Source organism: Mixophyes fleayi, chromosome 4 (genome assembly GCF_038048845.1).
Source record: "Mixophyes fleayi isolate aMixFle1 chromosome 4, aMixFle1.hap1, whole genome shotgun sequence".
NCBI classification, from domain to species: domain Eukaryota; kingdom Metazoa; phylum Chordata; class Amphibia; order Anura; family Limnodynastidae; genus Mixophyes; species Mixophyes fleayi.
Window position 1 is genome coordinate 316699575 of NC_134405.1, and position 18789 is coordinate 316718363.

The following is an 18789-nucleotide window of genomic DNA, read 5'->3' on the forward strand; positions in this document are numbered from 1 at the left end:
TTTCACTCTGTGCCTCTCTCCCTTTTTTTCACTCTGTGCCTCTCCCCCCCCTCTTTTTCACTCTGTGCCTCCCCCTTCTTTTTCCACTCTGTGCCTACCCCCTTTTTTACTCTGTGCCTCTCCCCCTTCTTTGTCACTCTGTGCCTCTCTCCCCTTTTTTTCACTCTGAGCCTCTCTCCTTTCTTTTTCACTCTGTGCCTCTCTCCCCCTTCTTTTTCACTCTGTGCCTCTCTCCCCCCCTTTCTCACTCTGTGCCTCTCTCTCCCCTTTTTTTCATTCTGTGCCTCTCTCCCCTTTTTTTCACTCTGTGCCTCTCTCCCCCTTCTTTTTCACTCTGTGCCTCTATCCCCCTTTTTCACTCTGTGCCTCTCTCCCCCTTTTTCACTCTGTGCCTCTCTCCTTTCTCACTCTGTGCCTCCCCCCCCCCCTTCTCACTCTGTGCCTCTCTCCCCCTTCTTTTTCACTCCATGCCTCTCTCAGCCTTCTTTTTCACTCTGTGCCTCTACCTTCTTTTTCAATCTGTGCCTCCCCCCTTCTTTTTCACTCTGTGCCTCTCTCCCCTTTTTTCACTCTGTGCCTCTAATCCCCTTCTTTTTCACTCTGTGCCTCTCCCCCCCTTCTTTTTCACTCTGTGCCTCTCCCCCTTCTTTTTTCACTCTGTGTCTCCCCCCTTTTTTTTTACTCTGTGCCTCTCCCCCTTCTTTGTCACTCTGTGCCTCTCTCCCCCTTTTTTCACTCTGAGCCTCTCCCCCTTCTTTTTCACGCTGTGCCTCTCTCCCCCTTTTTTTCCACTCTGTGCCTCTCTCCCCCTTCTTTTTCACTCTGTGCCTCTCTCCCCCCCTTTCTCACTCTGTGCCTCTCTCCCCTTTTTTTTCCACTCTGTGCCTCTCTCCCTTTTTTTCACTCTGTGCCTCTCCCCTTCTTTGTCATTCTGTGCCTCTCTCCCCCTTTTTTCACTCTGTGTCTCTCTCACCCTTCTTTTTCACTCTGTGCCTCTCTCCCCCTTTTTCACTCTGTGCCTCTCTCCCCCTTTTTCACTCTGTGCCTCTCTCCCCCTTCTTTTTCACTTCATGCCTCTCTCAGCCTTCTTTTTCACTCTGTGCCTCTACCTTCTTTTTCAATCTGTGCCTCCCCCCTTCTTTTTCACTCTGTGCCTCTTTCCCCTTTTTTCACTCTGTGCCTCTCCTCCCCTTCTTTTTCACTCTGTGCCTCTAATCCCCTTCTTTTTCACTCTGTGCCTCTCCCCCCCTTCTTTTTCACTCTGTGCCTCTCCCCCTTCTTTTTTCACTCTGTGCCTCCCCCCCCTTTTTTTTTTTACTCTGTGCCTCTCCCCCTTCTTTGTCACTCTGTGCCTCTCTCCCCCTTTTTTTCACTCTGAGCCTCTCCCCCTTCTTTTTCACTCTGTGCCTCTCCCCCCCTTTTTTCCACTCTGTGCCTCTCTCCCCCTTCTTTTTCACTCTGTGCCTCTCTCCCCCCTTTCTCACTCTGTGCCTCTCTCCCCTTTTTTTCCACTCTGTGCCTCTCTCTCCTTTTTTTCACTCTGTGCCTCTCTCCTTTTTTTCACTCTGTGCCTCTCTTTTTTCCCCCCACTCTGTGCCTCTCTCCCTTTTTTTTCACTCTGTGCCTCTCCCCCCCTTCTTTTTCACTCTCTGCCTCTCCCCCTTCTTTTTTCACTCTGTGCCTCCCCCCCTTTTTTTTCACTCTGTGCCTCTCCCCGTTCTTTGTCATTCTGTGCCTCTCTCCCCTTTTTTTTCACTCTGTGCCTCTCTCCCCCTTCTTTTTCACTCTGTGCCTCTCTCCCCTTTTCACTCTGTGCCTCTCTCCTTTCTCACTCTGTGCCTCTCCCCCCCTTCTCACTCTGTGCCTCTCTCCCCCTTCTTTTTCACTCCATGCCTCTCTCCCCCTTCTTTTTCACTCGGTGCCTCTCTCCCCCTTCTTTATAGCACTGTCCCTTTCTGCTTTCCTCCCCTTGCCTCTCCGTTTCTTTATTTGCCTTTTGTTTGCTTATTTCTTTTCTTCTGTCGTCTCTTATTTCTTCTTGCTTGGTCCTCTCTCTGTGGCGCTCCTCACTGACTGTCGTGCGTGACTTGATGATGTCATGCCTGACAATCAGTGTGAATGAAGCAGAGTGGAGGGACGCCGGCGCCGCGATCACGTGGGTATATATTTTTTTTCTTAACTGTCCAGCTCCCCCCACCAATGAATGAGACGGACCCCCCCCCCCCCCCCCCCCCACCACGGGGGAAAAAAAAAAAGAAAGATAGCCAGATTTTTTTTAAAAAAAAACTGGCATGGCCGGGCCTGGGTAAAATGTCCCGCCCCCCCCCCCTCCCCTCTCTGCAAACCTGAGTAGCAAATCCAGCTGAAAAAGCGTTTTTATTTGAAAGTTGTTATAGCAAAGATAAAAATCTTGGGGCTTTTTTTGTACGCATGTCGAAAAGTTGTTCTTGCTAGTGTTAGGGTAAAATTGTATGATTATTGATTTTATATCATTCATGTGCTAAGCTTTAGAAAATATTATGCTACAGCCTTAAAAGAAATTAGCAGATATTTAACTCAGAATGAGAAAAGAAAAAGATTGAAGCCTTGCAACAATGTTACAACAAGATGTTCTCGGAGAACATGAACAATTCAAGGGTGCACAACTAAACGTTCCGTTCTATGTAAAGTAACAAGACTGATGGCAGAATGCCTGAGAAGATAAATATATATATAAGAAAGATGCAGAGTACACATAATTAACTTGTTGTTTTTAATAATTTACTGTCTTATGATTGGTTGTTACGCTTCTATACCTCTAATAATTTACTGTCTTATGATTGGTTGTTACGCTTCTAAACCTCTAATAATTTAATGTCTTATGATTGGTTGTTAAACTACTATACCCCTATTATTTTACTGTATAAATAAAGAGTCTGAAGTAACCTCTGATTGGAACAGAATAAAAGTTGCTCCGCATTATATCATACAGGTGTTGAGTATTTTTCTGTTCACCAGTCGACTGAAATCAAGGGAGATCTGACATTGAAGGTGATTGATAGATGTATCGATGAACCCCGATACCCGAACACTAGGTTATTCAAGTTTAAATATGCCTATTTTAAGATGTATCTTCATAGCAATTGAATTCCTAACATGTAAAAACAAATTTTGTCCATGTTCTCAAGTTCGACTTCCATTCTGGTGACAGCTTCAAAATGCTGTATATCCGCCAGACCCCCCAGCATTGTTCTTATAATGTCGGCATTATGATTGTCGACATTGTGAATGTCAACAATCCCACTGTCGACATTTTAAAGCTGTCACAAGGATAACTGCCGACATTTCCAATGTGGACAGTACGTACCCAACCCTTTTAAATTTTCCCGATGGCACAAAGATAGTTTGAAGCAGATTCTAGACAAATGTCAATCAGAATAGCCATGTCGCCAAAACTTTGTTTACATGTCTTTCGGTTTTCTCTCAGTGATTGGCAATTGTTCTCTACAGTCATAAACTGGGATTTTGGCAAAGATTTTTTACAAAAGCTTAGGATGAAGGCTCTGGCACATTAAAAGTGTATTCCTGTCAGTAGACTTGATATACAAGTCGGTGACTAGTAGATCCCCATCAACAATGACCACAGAATACAAAAAGTTAATCAATCAGGTATTCTTATTTAATTGTCAAATGATCATACCACATACATAAATTGCAACAATCATGATTTCATGTTGCCTGTCCAAACCATGAATAAATAATCTATGTAGCGGATAGAGCATAATGCAAATTGGTGAAACAGAGAACTGGCATTCATGCCCTTATATAGCATGGCCGATCCTCTCAGTTAAAGTTAGCATGTGTGAAACAGATTGTGGCTTAGTACATACCAAACAGTATTTTCAACTATATACTGTTGTACCAATAAAGGTGAAGCGTGTAAGATGGACAATTCTGTATTACAGTAATAATTTACAAAGCTCAGTAAGCATTGTTGCCTCAAAGCACTTGGGTCCTATCAGTTCTTTCTGTTTATGAGGATTCCCAACAAGTGCTCTGGTTTCCATCCAAAGACATCCGAGAACAGGGGTCAGGGAACTTTTTTACCTTTCACCCCAAAATATATTTAGATAAGCTGACGTTACCCCCTTGATTTGAAAGGAAGGAAATCATATATTTTGAATTATTGAATTCAAAATTTTATTGAATCTATTCAAAATTTTATTGAATCTATTCAAAATTTCTTTGAAAGCTTCAACTTCAAAACTTCAGGTTTTGGAGAAATGATGTTGCTTCATTTACATATATATATATATATATATTAAATCAGTCTAGTACCATACACGCAAATGCACAGCAGAACTATCCAAGGACGTTCCTCATCATTGCACATGCGCAGTACAGTCTAACTGGGAAATTCAGGACTGAGACGATGCGCAGTCTCTGTAGTGCGCATGCGCTCTTAGTACGTCACAGCTGCTGGAAGCACGGGTTCTCGCAGCACGGTGCGCGGGTTTCTTTGCTTATCCTCCTACACCATAGAGACGAGGGGCTGGAGGAGCCGTGTGCCTAGCGGGCGGTACCATAGAGAGTGAGTTACGTACGTGCCCCTGCTGCTGAGAGACATCCGTGCGGCCTGCTGCCGGCTTCAGGACAGAGCCCGGGAGGTGAGTGACGGGAGGCCGGGGATTGCAAGGCCCGTTCGCTCTGCAGACCTTATAAGTCTCACCTGTCTGGAGTAGTGAATAGCTAGGACTATGAGACACCATAGTTTGCCCCCATTGTTAATCGTCACTCTGAGCTTCCCAATGATCGTTGCTTGCCGGCACTTTCCTTGCAGTCATGTCAGAGTACGCTTTATACTGATATCTATGGCCTTTCATGTCTGTATTATCAATGCATGACATAAAAAGCAGAAATATGCAATATATGCCCTCTAGCATGAGAGGAACTGCAAGTCCCAGCATCCCTTGCTGGCTGATGCGGATCTAAGGATACTGACGGGTCATACTGGGACTTGCACAATAAATGGAAAGCCACAGGCTGCTTAAGCATGGTTTATATGGAAAGGAGCGCCCTATATTTGTAATATAGTTAATGACACCAAATTAAATTATTGCAGTTGTTTGCTGCTTTATTAGGTTATTATACTATAAGTTTATTCTGAAGTAATAAGTCTTGTACCTTTAAAAACAGCCAGACCTCTTTAACTATTGTGAAAAATATTCTGTTCTGGACTTAGATTCACCATATGCTTTTTTTTTTTTTCCCCTTGACAAATAACATATTGATTTAGGGTTATGTAGGACCGCACACATCTGTGGTGCCCAACTTGTTCGTAGTGTTGAATTAAATTAGTGCTTTAAACTTTATGCTTACTGTGTTTTTATAGATGGATTTATAAAAACAATGTGCTAATGACCACCAGATATAACTGGCATATGATGTCATGACCATTTCAAAGCATGTAATTATGAGCAATCTAAAGGATATGTTGAGTGAGAAATTGCACATATGGGTTTAATATTACACTGGCCAAATTAGTGGTACACATTTTAGATGTGTTAGGTTTAGTATTTTTAAGTGTGCAGCTTTTATACCTATGGAAACCAAGTAATGTTTAATGCCTTTCTATTTTTTTGAATATGGTTTTCCTTTACATGCAAAATAATTAAAATATCAGGGTCTGAAAGCTGTTTGCATCTCTTTGGTATTTGCTCTTTCATCATCATTATCATTTATTTGGTATTTGCCCTTTCATCATCATTATCATTTATTTAGCGCCACTAATTCCGCAGCGCTGTACAGAGAACTCATTCACATCAGTCCCTGCCCCATTGGAGCTATTCCCTAATATAGACACAGACACACACACACACACACACGTCAATTTTGATAGCAGCCAATTAACCTACCAGTAAGTTTTTGGAGTGTGGGAGGAAACCGGAGAACCCGGAGGAAACCCACGCAAACACAGGGAGAACATACAAACTCCACACAGATTAGGCCATGGTCGAGAATCAAACTCATGACCCCAGTGCTGTGAGGCAGAAGTGCTAACCACTGAGCCACTGTGCTGCCCTTTATTTTTTTTCAATTGTCAGCTGAATTGCCAAATGTCAATATTAGCCATATTAACAATAATAATAACAACAGTATTATCTTTCAGTATAGGACTAATATATATATATATATCTATATCCTATACATATATTTTTTGTGATCGTGAGATGCTTAATGTAAACATAACAGTACAAATGGTAGAGCTTTTCTTGGGGAGTTTTGGCAATGCCCGGGCACAGTATGGTGGCTATAAATGCATGTCTGAAAACCTGTCCTATGCACACAGTTATATTAAGTCTTTCTCTTGAAACACACAGGTGTGATAACCCCCCTCTGTCCGGGACAAGCCTCTTCTTGCGTCTATCTTTATAAGGGATCACCCTGCAGTTAAACTGCATCCGTTCACAATGCCAGCCGCTGTGGTGGACAATAGCCAAGTGATATGTGAGGTATGGGCAATCAACCTGGAGGAGGAGATGCGCAAAATCAGAGAGCTTGTCCGCACTTATGGATATATAGCAATGGTGAGTGCACTTGTGGTTTTCCTGCTTGTTGAGCTTAAATTGCTTTTCTATTCCGTTCTTGTATACATTTTTTTTTACCTAATGTGCTTTCATGTATTTGGAAGCATGCAAAACAAGTGTTTGAAAAATAAGAGAATTGGGTATTTGTGTCTTTACTTTCTGTAATTTTTTGTAAAATGCACTTCTCCCCATTCAAAAGAAGTCCACCATAACCAGATGTTACATAATGCCCTCTGTCTGGATTCCATGGCCCTTGCAGTTTTTAAATATCCCCTATGGCTCCTCCCACTAGAGGTGCAAGTAGCTTTGGAATTTAAAATGATCCAGTTAGTATTACAGAAGTGTTGATAATGCTAACAATTGGACCCTAGTACTCTGCTATTCTGTTCCTTGGGTGGGTGGATGGTTACTGTTCTCTTATGTAAAGAGGTGCTATTCCAAATAGTAGCTGGCTTGCTTTAGAACATGGGTGTCCAACCTTTTAGCTTCCCTGGGCCACATGGGAAGACGAGTTGGTTTGGGCCGCACATAAGATACACTAACAATAACGATAGCTGATCATCCAAAAAACCATAGAAAACATAGTTAACATATATATATATATGAGAAAAAAAGTGATATATATATATATATATATAACTTTTTTTTCAAATCCCCCTATACTTACCTTTCAATCGCCCTGTTCAAAAAATCCTCACTAGTTATTATACTATAATCACTTTTTGTATTGTTTTGATGCAATATCAATAAAGTGCATTTAAGCCAGGCATTGTATATCAGGGTGCCCTGACCAGGCCTGCGGTACCTGACATATACATCACTGTGACCCCAAATTGTGACCTGTTTTGCTAATTACACCACTGTTAGCTAAGGGATAACAACTTAGAATAATATATAATGCCCCATTAGTATTACAAGTAGAAGTATGTAGCAGGGAGATAAGGTCCATGATGCTCCAGGACCAGGTGACTTTTATTCACTGGTCAGCGTCCCTTGAAATAATAAAAAAAAATCCCCCTTAATTTACCTTTTAATCGGCTTGTTCTCCTGTCCTCTTCTCTTCTTTTCTCCAATTCTGTGCTGCTGATTGTTCTTCTCGCGCGGGTGACTCCTCTGTGCTGCGCTCCGCAATGGATGTTGGGTGTGATGACATCACACCGACATTTACTGCGAGCACCGCACGGGGGAGGAGACAAGGGAGGGAGCCGGAGTACCAGCTGACGTGACCGCAAGGTAAGTATTTTCTTTTCTTTTTTTTTTGCAGGATTTTTTTTTTCCATTAACAGTGCTGCCCCCTTGCCACAACCAAAACTCCTTCTGGGCCACATTTACAGTTGTGCTGGGCCGCATGCGGCCCGCAGGCCGTGGGTTGGACAACACTGCTTTAGAACTAGTGCATCGAATCCCTTCTGCTACGCAGATTGCTCAGCAGTTCTAAAGATGATTTGCAGGTTTCTCTGTGATATGTCCTTGGGACCCTTTTAAGGACAGCCAAAGGTGAGGGTCCCTCTCCAAAGCTATAATATAGGAAATGAGGGTATTTGCATTTTAAAGTAGAAAATACCTTTATGCGAAAGTATTGCCTGCCCAGTAAATGCACACAAACTACCCCTTAAGAAGCATCTGAAAATGCAGACACCAAAATTGGGAACAGATCTTAATAAGATGGACAATGTGTTCATTAGGATTTATATATACATAGCCACATGAAATTTGTTGTCAGACATTCTGACTTAAATTACCTCCATACATTGTGATCTACTTCCAGGTTAGTGCACCTTACTGCACAACATGGTAGCAGTGCTTCATGTTTTCATATACAGTTTGTTTGCGCAGTGGTCCCACACAAGTGTCAATGACATTCATAATCTGATCCAATCCTAAAAGGTCAGATTTTGATATCCTATGACAATGGCTGTAGAGCCCACAAACAGTCTGTGTAGTAAAAATCACACTGTATGTGAGTAGTATTACAGATTGTTGGGAAAGTTATAGAGCAGATTGGCATATTGAAGTTAGAAATGTTAACTGTATTTTAGCTAAAGCTAGCCTCACACACAGCTGATATGTCTACATGTTTGATGTAATTGAATTTCATTCTGTGTGTATAAGAGCCGACCAGTACAAGTCAAACAGGTCAGTTAGCTTGTAAATCCCTCCAAATTGCTCATTTTAATTTCGGGTAAATATAAGCCATAAATAAGACTAAACTGAGCATTAGAGAGTATTTATGAATGGAAGACTGTAAATATGGAGAGGGGTTTTGTAGTGGTGTGGACATTGGACACTTGCAGAATGTGCATCTGGAGACCTTTCTTCTGCCTCTCCCCACACCAAGGTGCAGCTCTGGTTCACGGAGGTGCATAGAGTAGACTTGCACTTTGATGTGCCATCCAGATCCAGTGGTGCAAAATCAATATGTTTTCTTCTACCCCTCAATCTGAGAATTAACATGTTTTTGTGTATTTTGTATGTTGTTGTTTGTGTTTATTCTGTAATATAGTGTGAACATTTTATGCATCGCTGTGTTTTTTGGACTATAGATTATTAAGTTTGTCATTTTTATTTGCATAGACTAATCGCTAAATTACAAATTCAAATACATTCTTTAGGATGGATACTTTAGAATGTACAAATATGTTTAAACATGTCCATGTCAATGTATATTTTGAGACCTCTGAAATAATGTGTATCCTTGCTAATCTGTTACATTACAAGCTATTGTTTCTTGTTACTGGTTTAGGCTTCTTCCTGTAATTTTCCATAGACTTACAATTAGTCTTATCTTTAATATTTTTAGCCTTGACAGGGACAAGAATGTTTCATATTGATTTGTTAGAGCTTTCCGTCATCTTCCGTTTTAGTTGTATAGTCACTGAGTGCTAAATCTTCCCCTTGTATAATGTCTTTCCTTTCTGTGCCTGGTTACTTTTTCCAGTAGTAAATAAAGCTCATTCTTCTATATAAAGTGTAAGCGCATGTAAACAAAAAATGAGACTAAGGAGAAATTGAATTGTTAAAAAATCCGCGCAAGGTGCCTCTGGTACGGCCATGAGACACCTTGCGCTGTTTTTGTACAGAAGTAATGCTCATTTTTGCTTGTTCCCCATAGTGGTGCGAGCAAAAATGAGCGTTACTTGTTACCATAGTAACGGTAGAAATGTACGGCTTCGATGTGCTGTGTTACATGGCAGCCAATTTAATCTGCCCGTAAGGGGTAAATGTGTCAATTGGTGGTCACTTAAAACAGATGACTCTCTGTGGGTTTGCTGTAATTTTTTAAAACTGCAATTTTATCGGGTTTTAAATGGCAGAAAACCACTGAGAATTGGCTGTTTTTAAATAACCGCTGATACATTTACCCTTAACTATTCTACTTCAGTTTAGTAATATAACGTATGAAGTAATAAAGGATACAAGGTTAAATTGTGCATGTCCCATTTAAAAGTTGTTTAAAAAATCATGTTAAGGTATACAGGCCACACACAGGCCGAGCAATGAGATCTATGTCTGATTTGGCTGGACATGTAATTGGTTAAAGTGAATGAGATTCGACCATTCAGTGCACAGGATTACTGCCATAGTTACTGCTGCCAGAAGACCCTGCACACAGGTTTATACTAGTTCCTTCTTTTGACCTAAATGTCCAACTATAATCTAATCTCAGTGTAATAATTGCAACATGTGTGGTCAACTTAATTCACTAACTTGTGTTAACATCTTAATGATACATTTTATAAGCGTGGAAGCAGGAGGTTAAAGTAAATATATTGTTTGTACATATTCTACATAAAGACATACATTTCTAGTAAAACCACACTGCAGACTACACTAATTTGTGCTTCTTTCTCAACAACACTTATGTGTGATTGTCACCACCCTTTAATCCAATGAAAAAGTAAATATTTAATGAAGTGAAAACAATAGCATAGTACTAATTAGGCAAATATTTTCTATACATTGACAGCTCTTGCAAACTCTATAGTTTGTGTATGACTTATATCGGTTTCCTTCTAGTTGGAGGCCAGCTAAATATTTTGTGTGGCTACATTTTACACCAGATTCTATGGTATGTAATTGTATTGCGTGTCTGCAAATGATTATTTCTGAAACTTTTCTCTGCCGGCAGTGTTGACTGATGCTGTTTGCTGTCAAACAATTCCTAACTGCATAATCAATAATTGCTGATAATGCAGTATATAGTGTAGGTAGCTACTCCCTCTCCCCCTCCAGCCCACCCTCATTCTACAGCGCTGCCTGAAGAGTGGAGTTGTGTAGCAGAGGGGCCTCTTTTTGCTGTATTTGGATTTTCCAGCAGAGTCGTCATTACTGCTGTCTCCTCATGCATGTAGTTACTATACTATAATGTCTTGTAAATGTAATTTCCATAATACCATTAACTTGGCATTCCAGCAGTTACTGGAGCTTTTTAACTCCTTATAATAGTGGTAATAAGCATTGGTCTCTGCTTATAGGGACACTGAGTCCAGTTAGCCTCTAATGCAAAGCTAGAGGAAAATCCCCATGTTTCCAATATATGAATACTTTATCGTTCATTAGTAATAAAGAGATTCAAACGGAGGGGGTGGGGGGGGGCACTGTCAGGGCTCGTTCACATGTACTCATTCACCTCAGTGGTCCTTTACCATGAGCCGTGGTGTATACAGCCCAAGCAGCCCTCAAACAAATGTGATGTTTTGTGGTCCATTGAAGGAGGTATCCACCGGTAGAGGCAGTGGTAGAAGTGGGCCGGTATACAACAGTATAACATACCACCACTTCTGCCACAGCTCTCATTTTATGGGCTCAAGGAAAGAGATCGTGTCATTCTCCGTTCAGAATGGCTGTGTCCAGTGCTCCCTCTCCCGCAGGGTGGCAGCGATTGCCAGGCGGCATATTCACATTACATATTTTTATTGATTTTTTTTAAACTTTTATTTATAGACTTTGTCACACAAACATATATTCGACAGTATCCCAAGATGGCAGAAACACATTTGATTATGAATTGGAAATCAAAGTACACATAGCATGACCACTTGGGGCGGTTACATAACATACACAGGTAGAAGGATGTCACACAAATAAACCAATGAAGAACCTTAAAGATATGCTGGGCAGTGTGATGTATACAGTAGTGAAGGCAGGGGGAGGGGGGGGGGGGTGGTGATTGATGGGGTGAGATTTAAGACCAGGCCTTGGGTCCCCGGTGCCAACTAAGGGACCATTGTAGAGGAAACGATTAACCCATATTTGGGAGAATTTATGGGTTTTCTTATTGAAATTTTCTCCATAGAAGCTAAATAACAGATTGTAATGAGAAGTTGCTGTCTAGAAGGAGGATTTGGATTTTTCCACTGTTTCACGACCAGGCATCTGGCTGCGTTGAGGATCTGAACAGACAGTTTCTCTAAGTGTTTGTCTAGGGCCTCGAGAGGGGAGCCAAAAAGAAAGACCATGGGCACTTTGAGACATGTCACATTACATATTTTGACATTGTTTTTACCTTTTGAGGCTCCCGTACAGAAAGCAGTAACTTGAAGTGGAAATGTGTGTTTCTTTCACTCTCGCCGAGTGAGGATCAAGTATATTTAGGGAATATAGGTGGTGAATGGAGAGCGGCAGAGAGCTGTTGTAAGTGGGTATGTCTGAAGAGAGCACAGTGGATAGGCATAAAAAGGAAACTAAATGAGTGAGAGGAAAGAAAGCGGTGAAATTATTCAGGCACAGAGGGGACTCCCCACTTCTAAATGTTCACTTTGACCACTGCGTAGAGGTGTTTTGCAAGTAACCACACTCCGCACCTACCCCTAACTCCTATTTAGATGTCAGAAAGGCAGGGACTTACTTGGATTCCTGGCTGATTCAGCTGCTGACGGTAGCAGCAGAGTTCTAAAGTTCCTAATTGGTCAGTGCTATCAGCACGACAAGCACTAATTGATCATTGCTGACACATTACACACCACAATGTGTCAAAAGTGCAATTTTCATTAGGCACTTCTATGCTGCTGACACTTTCAAGAAACTTTCCAGTATAAATTTTTCTTTTTTTTTTTTTTTTTTTTGTCTTATTTTAGTACAGTAAAATTTCTAAATGTGCTGTGCTATAATAATGAAACGAGTTCCCTACTGATAAAAAATGCAAATCGCTTGTTGGACAAGAATAGAATCATCACAAGGAACTGAATTAAGAATTCTTTAAATAGTTTTAGATAAAGTTTATCCTAGTCAACAATTGATTGCATGTTTTTGTAATTTCACAAGCTTTAAGATGTTTATATGCCTGTTTTTGTTTTTTTGTTTTTTTTCCAAATTTCTCATTTTACTCAGACCTTTTTACAGAGATTGCTACCATAGTAAGATTATCTATACATCTAGTGGAATATATTTTGTTTCCTTTTGTTTCTGTAGGACACAGAGTTTCCCGGCGTAGTTGTGAGGCCGATCGGGGAGTTTCGAAGCACTATAGACTACCAGTACCAGCTGCTGCGCTGTAATGTGGACCTACTAAAGATTATACAGCTGGGGCTCACATTTATGAATGAGAAGGGAGAATACCCACCCGGCACAAACACATGGCAATTTAACTTCAAGTTTAACCTCACGTGAGTGTCTCCATCTATGAACTAGGGATACTGGGAACTTTAATTACATGGTGCTATGACTGCAAATGCACTGAACCCCAAACTAACTAAGCAGACATTTGGTTGCTATGGGTTACTGCACTTATGTGAACACTGCATTGTTTTATTTAAATAAGCTTCATGTTTGTTTTATTATTCAGTTCTATATTTGTCAGACTCTTGCAGAGCACAAAGTAGTTGAATGGTGTCTTACTAAAGTGCATTTGTGCTATTTATGTACTTAACGTGGCATTGAGCAGGGTCACAGAAATCGCCAACAGAGGATCCAGAATCCTCTGTTCTACCAGCTGGAGTTTGGCTTATTAAGAGTTTTGGAGTGAACAAACCGACATCTCTAGTATATGTCTACACCAAACGTTGCACAAAATCTGAGCACTCCCGTCCCTTGTTACATGGGACAAGGTGCTATAGTGCAGTCTATAATTATGCTCGCAGTGTGGTATATTATTGATTTGTCTGCGTTAGGATTATTCTCCACTTTTATTTATTGTTTCTATATTATGGGCTTGCAGAGAGGATATGTATTCTCAAGACTCAATTGATCTATTGGCAAATTCCGGCCTTCAGTTCCAGAAGCATGAAGAGGAAGGTATCGACACGCTGACATTTGCTGAGCTGCTCATGACGTCCGGAGTGGTTCTATGTGATAATGTGAAGTGGCTGTCATTCCACAGGTAAGGTGTGACGGGGAGCAGCGTTCTCCAAATGTATAGTTACGTTGGGACGCTGCAGTTTCTTGGTTAGGAAGTTGCGTCGTTCAAAATCATTTGTGCAAAGCTGCCCTATCTCATCTATCTGGCCAAATATAGCAGTTGTACAATTACTGTATTCCCTAACCTTGAGCTGATTTGGAGAGACTGTTACATTTTGAGAGAGAGGAGGGAGCGAACTCTAAGTAGTGTTTTGTTTCGTGAAAATGTAATTTAATTCTATTTATCATTCATCCTATGGGGCACAGCCAGGTAATAGACTGCAGTGATATGGAGCTTGGGCACTTTAAACTAACTGGCAAAAAATGCAAGCTCAACCCCCTCTACCCCCATTGGCTGTTAGTACTTTAATTCTTTTAAGTGCCCGCAGGAGCAAGGCTTGTTTTTTTTGTTTTAACGGAGACCCGCTAATTGATCCTCTTTAACGTGTGTGTTCAGACGGCTTGTAGAAAAATATGTGGCTTTAAAAGTGGACTCAAACTTCTGCAATAAAGGCTGTTTTTGTTTGTTGCCTATTAGGAAATCCGCTAAACACTGCAAATATTAGTACTGTAAGGGTGTTTTGTTTTTGGTTTATGCAGCGGCTATGATTTTGGATATATGGTGAAACTTCTAACAGACTCGCGGCTCCCAGAGGAGGAACACGAGTTCTTCCATATTTTGAATCTCTTCTTCCCGTCAATCTACGATGTCAAATATCTGATGAAGAGCTGCAAAAATCTTAAGGTGCGCAATGTATTTTATGTAATTCATAGACACTATCCCCAAGAGTTGATTGTGCTATATCTGGACTAAAGTGGTCTAAGGGAATATTCTAATGATTAGTATATATTTAGTGTTATTATTTTAAGCCACAGGTAATGTATTGCAACATTATTAAAATGTTTGTCCCCATTGCAACAACACCCTCACTCCTTCTTAAGTCTCGCCATGTATAAATTCACTAGGAGTCTATGCTCCCTACCCCATCGCTACCTGACTAGAGCCGTTAAGGTTCCCATTGGTGGAAGAACTGGGCTTGAGGTAAGTAGTTAATATGGTATTTAGTTAGACAGGAGCCAAGATCATTGAGAATGTTATGTCCAATCTTAGCCTACTGAATCCCTAAGATTAGTTCAGTCTTGCTGATCTCCCCCCAATTTCCCCAGAATACGGCTGGCTTGTGGTTTAGTTGAGGTAACTGTGGGTATCTATGCTATGAACCCACAACAAACTACTACTTTCAGGGGGAGGTGACTGTAGGGGTGACGAAGATCTAACAGAGGACATCACCATTGGCAATTTTGCTAAGAAACCTCATCCAATTTACTTCCTTTACTTTTCAAGTTAGAGCCTTGTTCTGCAGCTATAACTACCCTTCGTTATAAGAGGAAATTACCCCCCCCTTCCTGCTTATTGTTTCCCGGCACTCTAAAAACAAACAATATATAAGTCGCTGTGTCTGTATCTACATCAGGGAGAATTTAAGGCACAATATATTGGGATAAGCTCATCTGCCAACGTCAAGGCATCTACTGTACGTGAGTCCCTAACGTGAACCAAATTCAGGATGTCACAATTAAAAGCTTCCCTGAGCCTCCGTTTTTTTAAAGCTTGCAGCACCTGAGGGGAGTGGTCTGACTCCCACAAAATAAACTAGAAATTTGGGAACACATACATTGTGGTCTTAATTGTCTTGGCTGTACTTTTCAAATTATTTTTTCACTTGTACACATATCCTTAATTTAAAGGAGCGCACCTTGTTTTCACAAATTTCACTTATATATAATATGTATGTGTTTCTTTCAGGGCACCTGTTTTGTAAGTGATTTTTCTTTTCTTTTTTTTTACATTTGGGTATTTTTTTTTTTGTCTTTTTTTGTTTGTTTGTCTTGTCTCAACATAATATATTATTGTGCAGGGTGGTCTGCAGGAGGTTGCTGATCAGCTGGACCTCCAAAGGATCGGTAGACAGCACCAAGCAGGTTCTGACTCTCTGCTGACCGGCATGGCTTTCTTCCGGATGAAAGAGGTGAGCTTTGTGTGTTCTCTTGTGCAAAAGTCACATTTATTTAAAGAGCATTTAGGGATAAGTGTTTAAACGTTTTTTATAGGTTTGTATATTACGCAACATAATAAACATAAAATAGTTTTCATACTCATGCATCCCGAAAAAAAACACAGTATAACATTTTCTTGGGTTGATTAGGAAAAAGTAATTCCTGGCAAACCGGGTGCAGAACAGAGCCATGAAAATGGGTCTAGTCGTAGAGGTGCAAATCCCCTCCAGTCTTGGACTAGTTAAGACATAGAGAAGAATGGTTTAGTGTGTTAGCGCATAAGTCCTGGACTTGTTACCCTGAATTGATATTTTATTGTTTGCTTTTTAAGTATGCCTCCAATCTCTCTTTCTCTGGCAACCAGTGCAAGATATAAGTACTGTAACTTGAGGAAAGGAGCCAGTGACTTCACTGTGGCACTGTGTGACCATTAATCATGCCACATCAGTTCCCTGCAAATTGTGACTTGCAATTTGTCAGATTTAGAAACCTTGCTCAAGATTACCCAACTATATTTTCTGCTGTCCTTGTTTCTCAGCTGTTTTTTGAGGACCACATTGATGATGCCAAATATTGCGGACGTCTTTATGGGCTGGGAACAGGAGTGGCGCCAAAGTCCAGCGAGGAAGCAGAGGAGAAAATAAACATCATGTCTCTCATCAACAACGGACAACAATGAGGTGACTTGAGTTGTCATTCTACCTCTGACACTGCGCTATGCCATCTTCCCAATACTCTCCATGTCTGGCAGAGATTATCTACTCGGCCACACGGCTTCCACAAGACCATTTTTGGAAACGGCTGTAAAGTAAAAAAAAATAGGGGAGTGACTGTGTGCATGAATATTCTGTCCAATATGTTGCATTTTCTTTCTTTTAAAACTTTTACTGCGAAATGTCAGCATCTTACGAAAAAAAAAATGAATTTGCCAGACCACCAATGACCACTATTCCACAGGTGACCAATTACGTGGGAAGTGGTCTTAGCTACACTTTAGCACTCAGTTGCAGACTTTTCCTTTGCTTCCAGGGTGGGTGGATGTGTTACACTCAGCACTGTGAGAATCTGGACCAGGCTAGTGTTTGTCCTCATTGATTCTGCTCCTGCTAAACAAAGCACCTTTTAATATTGTCTCGTCACAGAACAATTATGGCCTCTACGAGGAAAGAGCAGGGCAAATCTGAGCAGACATGGCTAATATCATGAACTTGAAATTACTTTGTCAGTCAAAGTGAAGTGTCGCCTCTTTTTTCTTATTTTAGAATTGCACATTTGGCAATTGAGAGATCATGAAATGAAGATATATGTTTATGTTCCGTCTAAGCCATAAGTCTGCGAGTGGACTTCTGATATGAAATATTTTTTTTCTGACATGAAATTTGTTATTAAGCTTTCACTGAGGCACAAAAGATGAGATAAAGGCCTTTTATTAGTTTGCATACAAGCGCGTGCCTTTATTTTGGGTTGTTTTTGTGACCCCCTTCCAGTTATGCTCATTGAACTGAGTTGAGTGCAGCCTGACTGTGAACCTCTTGACTAAACATAGAGGAGGCAGCCGTCTGGTTGGCCGTGTCATTGTTGAGGAGATTGCAGCCTATCAATTCACTGGGAACTTGTGACATCACAGACACAAAGAAACAAGTGCTTCACACATCATTGATGTTCCTGGTGAATTGATAGATGACATTCTCACGTATATTGGATCGCCCACAAAATGACTGCCTCCACTGTGTCTAGATGGCTGCACTTAAAACCGGAAGTAGATTGTTTCCTCTAAGTCACAAATTCTGACTTGCTGAACAAGGTGCAAATACCGGTCTCAAATTTCTTAAAAAAGAAACAAAAGAAAAGAAAACTCTGTTGAGAAATAAGATACGTTATATTTATTATACTCTGTGTAGCTCGATGGGGAAAATTGTCAAGAAATTGCGTTTTTATTTTATCGGTGACATTTTTGCAAAACTTGGCTCCCATCCGCCGTTTTATGTCGGGAAATTATGGTTTGAAATCTTTTTAATAATGGGATGTATGTTCTATTTTTTTAGATATGTGTATATTGAATTCAAAGCCATTGACGTGAGAACAAACACTGCCCCAGTTCCAGTTATTTCCCCGTATATTAAAAAACAATTAAAAAAAAAGAATTAGGTAATAAATTGCTGAAAGCATTGGAAAAAATAATGTTTGCTGTAGGTCTTGAGGGTTTTTAACCCAGCCAATTTTGTAATCAATGTCCTATTGTTGTAAGCTGGAGTTTAAAACATGTGTAAATATTATTTATGTTTTTAAATTTGTAAAATAAAGATGTTTCTTTTTTTTTTGTTTTTTAGTGAAGAGATTTGTGTTTTTACCTTGTCCGTGTTTTAAACAGTCTTAGGGGGATCAGCATCCTGATTTTATTTTCTAATGATGTACAGAACGATGGGGTAGTATCATAGATTGTATTTGCTTATAACCCTCTACCATGATGAGGAAGATGATGGTGCCAGTAGTTTGCAGCAGTGGCTCTTAGACCACACATGGGCGGAGATGCAATTCAGCACAATGTGTCTGCTGGACAGTCCGCGGAGACGCATCACGACGATGTTGAAGATGGAATCTCTGCTCATTTTTCCTTGCACTGAATAGAGGTGCTAGGAGAATTGAGTGGGTATATCTTACTGTAATGGCTGGCATTGTGTGCAGCTGGACACAATGGGGATGTCCAATTGAATCTCCCCCATAGACTCTCTAATTGGTGTCCCATCAAAGTATTATAGCCATTGGAGAACCAATTTTCTAAAGGCACCCAATGAGATTGTTCAACAGTTTATGATTTTTATAAATTGGC

General features: G+C 40.6%; 1 protein-coding gene across 1 annotated transcript; it reads left to right on the plus strand.

Moving 5' to 3' along the window:
- Positions 1-4433: 4433 nt before the first annotated feature.
- CNOT8 (CCR4-NOT transcription complex subunit 8) lies at positions 4434-18281 on the plus strand. The gene is made up of 7 exons (XM_075210126.1): positions 4434-4646; positions 6360-6566; positions 12978-13171; positions 13723-13884; positions 14502-14646; positions 15821-15931; positions 16498-18281. Exons 2-7 carry the CDS (start codon positions 6450-6452, stop codon positions 16636-16638), a joined length of 870 nt encoding a protein of 289 aa, XP_075066227.1. The 5' UTR covers positions 4434-4646; positions 6360-6449; the 3' UTR covers positions 16639-18281.
- The last annotated feature ends 508 nt before the right edge of the window (positions 18282-18789 follow it).

Excerpts from the sequence above, each read along its gene's own strand:
- CNOT8 (XM_075210126.1), top strand. The coding sequence starts at position 6,450 with ATGCCAGCCGCTGTGGTGGACAATAGCCAAGTGATATGTGAGGTATGG. Across the intron at positions 13,885-14,501 it reads AAGTGGCTGTCATTCCACAG|CGGCTATGATTTTGGATATA; the intron begins GTAAGGTGTGAC and ends TGGTTTATGCAG. Across the intron at positions 15,932-16,497 it reads CTTTCTTCCGGATGAAAGAG|CTGTTTTTTGAGGACCACAT; the intron begins GTGAGCTTTGTG and ends CTTGTTTCTCAG.